The 6143-nt window shown below is 34.4% G+C and overlaps 1 protein-coding gene across 2 annotated transcripts in view; it reads right to left on the bottom strand.

Moving 5' to 3' along the window:
- ctif (CBP80/20-dependent translation initiation factor) overlaps positions 1–6143 on the bottom strand; it is a 90307-nt gene that overhangs the window by 57750 nt on the left and 26414 nt on the right. For both annotated transcript variants that reach the window (XM_048165284.1, XM_048165285.1), the window contains exons 5-7: positions 6060–6130; positions 3023–3127; positions 1977–2058 (exon numbers count right to left, since the gene is read on the bottom strand). In XM_048165284.1, the coding sequence (XP_048021241.1) occupies positions 1977–2058; positions 3023–3127; positions 6060–6130 (258 nt within the window). The remainder of the gene's footprint in view (positions 1–1976; positions 2059–3022; positions 3128–6059; positions 6131–6143) is intronic.

Raw genomic sequence — 6143 nt, 5'->3', positions numbered from 1 at the left:
ATATATTTTCTATTAATTGTAAAAGTTTTAGTAATTTTGTTGTTGTTTTGTTGTCTACATATATTGTTATTTAAGTATATCAAGTTAAACTAGATTGAAAAATTTGTAGACAATCTTTGATGTTGGCTTGAAAGTGTCATAAGCTTTACATTTAGTGAAGTGGAAAGAAAGAAAGAAAGAAAGACATGAATTAACATGCTTTAAAGGTGCAGTATGTAATATTTTTGCAGTAAAATATCCAAAATCCACTAGGCCAGTGTTTTATATTTTGTTCACTTGAGTACTTACAATATCTCAAATGTTTGCAACTATTTGTAAATCGTGAGAAAATTGCAATTTTAACCAAGGCTCCGGGACGTGTGAGGAGTCGCCTGTCAATGGCGTCATACCCGCATTACCCTCGGTTTCCGGTTTTATTTTGTAGAAACCATGGAAACACCAAAGACGCTTTAACGTTTTAATAGACAAGGGAACAACTGTTTTGATATATCTATAGACAGAAAACGAATTATTGTTATATAGCTCAACACATTTAGTCTTATTGTTTAAATCTAATTTTCTTGATTTTTTTTTCGTGAGTACCATGCTTTACCATGCCTCAGAGAAAAACACTATTTTGTCAAGTAGCTAACATAACATAATCAGATGCAGCTTTATTTTTAGTAACAGTAATACAGCATTTTCTCCATCATATGTTTTAAAATTAATTGCATGCCATTTATCAACACAAGCCATCCAGCATTTAATATGATATTGTAAAATTGATCTATCTTACTGCAGTGTGTAACAGTGTCTCACAGCAGCCGCCGAGCGAACGCTCAGAGTAATGTTATAACATCATTTCAACACACTCAAATGTATCTAATATGATAAACAGAGCTGCGTTACCTCATACTCATGACCAGAAAAGAGGAAGCAGCGCCAGGACATTTGGACAGCATTTCTCATGAAAAAGTGGATAAGTATTCATACACAGCGCAGTTTGGTTTTAAATAAAGTTGTTTTTTAAATAAAGTTTGAGGAAGCTTGGTGGTGACGTTGATCCGCGACCATGGTGTGCTGTAGTCCGTTTATAGCCTACTGTTAGCCTTTTATATCTAATGACTTTATTTAGGCTTCAAAATGTATAAATGTTGTGTTAACTTGTAAAGATTATCTTGCTAGACAAAACATGTAAGTATCATAACCCTTTGTTAAACACAGAGCTTATTTTTTGCGATTTTCCAAAAGTCTATGGGAAAAATGCATAGGCTTTCGATCGAGGGAACCCGTGCCTTCCGGGTTGGCCTACAAAAACGCGTCATCCCTGAGGTACTCAATTGAGTTGAAGGGACGTAACTGCTCCTACTCAACAGTATGCAATTTCAGACGTCATTTTTTTGACAATGTAGCTGAAATATAACATTTTTAAAATATATATTTTACTTTATTTCAGTTAAAGTTAATTTCATTTCAAGTAACGAAAGTATTTTATGGTTTTAATTAATTATAATAACCCTGGTCAACAATGCAATCACGTCAATTCATGTTTGTTTGTTTTGAAAGATGATTTTATCATCATGCTCTCTTTCTCCTGCTGTAGTTAAATGGTAAAGAATGCAACACTGATGCAGCCGTTCATAAAAATATGAACATTAAAATGCAGATACTAATTTTCAGGTTAGTATCATGCTAAATTACTAAAATTCACCTTAGAATTAATAATTTTTGAAACAGCATAATTTTATATCCTTCGTGTAAAAACCACAGTACTGTGCAGAAATGACCATCCTACACCAGTCAAATCCTGCAGGAACCCCAGTAAAATCACACACACGGTCATATTGTAACTTCACCACTAGATGTCAGTGTTGGATCAGTTAAAATGAAACACGTTTCAGTGTCTCAACACCAGAGGGCGCTCTTCTAAAACAAATGTGCTCTAATATTCATCCTTCAGTTTGTCTGCTATCAGGAAAAAAGTAAGAGTTTCTTACCGGCAGGCCGGGCAGGAATTTCTCCATGTTGTCCAGGTCAATACCATCATCATCATCATCATCGAATTTGCCCTTTATCATTCTGTGAACAGACAGACATGACATGACAAAACGCCCAGCCAGACAGAGACTCTGTCTTATGTATAATGATGCTTTCTGGGTAATAAAACGTGTATGTTTAAGCTTTCATACTAATTAATTAAACCAGAGCATAACATTTAACCCTGTAAAGCCTGACATATGAAATAATATGCAGACAATTCAATTAATTAATCAATACATACATGCACACACACATATATATATAAATGGAACCATTTATTGAACCTTTAGACAAAATATAAAAACATTAGCATCGTATTTGATTTAATATATAATGTATGATACAATAATACATAATGTATGATTTAGTGAGAATATGGATATGTGAGAACCTTATTTTTACTCAGAGGCCCAAACGGAGCAAAAATATGCGATTTGGTGCATATTTAAATGGCCAAAAATTAAGATGAAATTCTGATGCTTGTAATATAAATCAATGTGATCTTTATAACAGTAAAGATTTCACAGCAAAAACACATGAACCAAAATCTACAATTCTACTAAAATATCTTTTACTTGCTAAAAAAAAGTCTAAACTATCAGTAAGACAACTGAAGGCATGTAGCAGATTGTGTGCAACAGGTTTTTCAGCAAAGTTTGATCATTTAGAGGCCTTAGAAATGTGTGAATCAAACATGATACAGTAAGATTTATTAGGTTAAATTCCCTCAATGTATCCATTTCCCACTGACACCATTCGTCCAGCAGAGGTCAGTAAGGAGCAGAGCGGCCGCCACACAAACACACGGCCACACCCCATCAGAGCACAATGCTGAAGCTCCTTTAAGCAACATTAAAATCTCCCTCACGTGCAGATTTACATACAAATTAAACAAATGTAAGTGTGAGTATAAGAGCTGTGGCACCGCCCGCATTAATGTGAAATGATTCAGACTGTGTGTCTGATCTCAGGTCAGTGTTACTGAGGCTAACGTCTCTCTCACCCTTCTCTGTCGATGTGTGGGAGGTGTTTTGGTGTCCCTCTGTACGCCCTCCTGTGAAACTGTGAGAAATCCAGTTTCTCCGGCTGCATGTCCCACGTGGCGCCTCTGCGAACACGAACCAATCAAAACAATACAAATGACACGCCTATATGCTAAAGTCTCTCTGGAGACGCTAATTAGCTTTTTCTTTTTCTTCATTAAACCTGACAAAATAAGTCAAGACAAACTCAGAGCTTGTTTTTAAGGTGTTATTGGAGCTCTGAATGAATTATAGTGGCATAACAAAACTAAACGAATGTTTCTTGAGCAGCAAATCAGGATATTAGAATGATTTCTGAAGGATCATGTGACACTGAAGACTGGAGTAATGATGCTGAAAATTCAGCTTTGATCACAGGAAGAAATGACATTTTAAAACATGTTCAAACAGTAATAATATTCCACAATATTACTGTTTTTACTGTGTTTTTGATCTAATAAATGAGCCTTGATGAGCAGAAGAGACTTCTTTCAAAACATTAAAAAGATCTTATCGACCCCAAACTTTTGACATTAGACATTTCTGAGTGAAACAGGATATTCAATAAGAAATATTTTGATTCTATCCATCAGGATGTGGTTTGGACTTAGTTTACATCAGCAGAAAAGAGTTTTTCTTATCCTACACTGATGGATCGAGCCCAATTAGAAAATAAATAGGGTCAGTTTTTATTTGATGCTGACTTTAACACTGATGTTTACACACAGCTCAAGTAAGAATATCTAGACTGTAGAGATAGAGATAGAGAGAGGCCTGAAGGTGGAGGTGACGGCCTATTTAATTAAATTTAGCCATGACGAGTTTAAAATTAGACTGTGAGTCAGCACTCAAAGCACAAGCAGAAAAACCAGAGCAGATGAAAATATTCACTGACCGCTGAAAATACTGACTTAGCCTGGATCGACCAATCACAGGCTGATTTAGTTGATTCACTAAGCAAGGTAAATGAACTGTTTCTATAGTCACACTATAGTATGTATTATAGTATAGTAGAGCTGCACGGTTTGAGGGGGATTGATTTGCAATTTTTCTGATAAAAATGTAATTAAAAAAAAAATACTCATATTTATGGCATTAAACCATCAGAGTCGTTCCAAGAAACCTGGTACAATTTGAGTCCCTCTGACCTTTTTCAGTGTATTTTATCTATTGGGTCACCAAAATATATTTTTAAAAGCTTTTTGTATTAATTGAAATGTCTCCTTTAATAATGTTTAAAAACATGACACACATTTTATCTTCATATTAGAAATTATTTTGTTTTTTTCAGTAGACATCACCTATTTTGTCACGTCCCTCAAGGCCTTCTATGAAAGTGTACTTGGGATATGAATAATATAAAATGAGAAAAAAAGTCCATTCATTTTGTCATTCCCATAAATATCCATCTGTGCTTTTGTGCTGCAATGTTTTTTTTCCTAAGTAAATTCATGATTATTCATTAAAATCACATCATTTGTTCTGTACCTCAGTAACCCCTCAACCCTGTTACACAAACCATAATGAACTGATACTTATGTGACATCATTAACAGGAAGTGACATCATAGAAGTCTTCTGAACAACATTGTGAACAGACATAGGCAAGATACCACCTTCTTTAATAATTATAACTAAATTATGTTGTGAAATTGTGTTTGTCGAACTTAACAACTCAACCCTGTTACATCAATTAAAGATAGAAAACTATTACTTGTGAAAATTATCTTTGTTATTTCAACATTATTCATGATTTCTTAATATCATGCATGTCCATTTATTCACTAGATTTAGAGCAGTGGCCAATTTGGGCAAAAAATCTCAACCCTGTCAACTACATTTTTATTATTATATTTTTTTGTTAAGTTTATGAAAAAGTAATTTAAAGTTAGTTGAACTCTGTCTGAAATGTTCAGAGCAATCATAAAAATATGATTTTAGTTCAATTTCTGAAGTTAAGCCTTTGATCAGAAATGATGAGGTTTCTGTCACAAAAAGTGCCCATTTCAGGCTTTAGTAGCAAAAGTGTGAGATTTTATGTAACTTTTATATTTGCAATTACTGAATTAGTGTGAGGGACGTCTGATTAATAGGAAAATGTTGATTTTATCACAAATACATTTTATAATAATATTCAGAGAGCTCCCATAGCGTCCATAACTTAGAATAATGATCAATAATAATAGGGATTTGATGCCTGAGATGGGAAAATATGTTTTTCTGGAAGTTAAATATGTCATTATTGTTGTGGGGTGTTTAGAAAAGTAATACATTTTGGTAAAAAAAACAGTAAAAAAAAAAAAGTCCAAATCGTACCAGTTTCGTGGAATGACTCATCAAACTGCAGGTATCCCTTAAAATCCCCTTAAATCAAAGTTTTTTATCTTTTAGTATGAATTTGTTAGCCTTAAGGTTATGAATAAGCTGGTGTGTTCCAAAACAATGTCAAAATTCGCATTTAGGAGATATAAACATTCAAAACGACAGTCTCTCACTGCCACTAAAATGGATCACGGATTTTCATGACATCACCGCAGACTCTGGCCGAGCTGTGATATAAATGAAAAAATGAAACGCCATTGGCTATTTTAAAAAAGAAGAGGGGCTGTTTAATATGCCCCACCCTGTCTTCCTGTTTCAGTGGAAAGTACATAAACACACTGAATTTAGTGGGCCTTTAAGCTTCTCTCTTTTTGAAAACAGCCGGTTTATAAGCATTTCTCATTACAAGTATGGGAATAAGATTGGTGCATGTTGTGTTTTTAAATGTACATTATAAGAGACTCAAACTCAGAGCAGATGCAGAGATGGAGTTCATGTGAAGCAGTTTTTACTGTGAACCGAGCTGCTCTGAAACACTGAAAACACAGAATCATGAGCTGCTCATGTGTAAATGAACACAGCACACATATATTTATATTTCTTTACATATCGCGATTTTGGTTAATCATGCAGCCCTACTATGATATGTCATTATTTACATGGCTAGATTTATCACTCGTATGTGTGTGAATCTCACCCGTGACAGTCCAGGTTTGCAGCCCAAATGTCCGTCCCCAGGATGTCCAAAGAACAGTCCTTATTTCCATTCTAAAACACACAG

This window comes from Megalobrama amblycephala, linkage group LG18 (assembly GCF_018812025.1).
Source record: "Megalobrama amblycephala isolate DHTTF-2021 linkage group LG18, ASM1881202v1, whole genome shotgun sequence".
NCBI classification, from domain to species: Eukaryota; Metazoa; Chordata; class Actinopteri; order Cypriniformes; family Xenocyprididae; genus Megalobrama; species Megalobrama amblycephala.
This window is presented reverse-complemented; position numbering and strand designations above follow the sequence as displayed.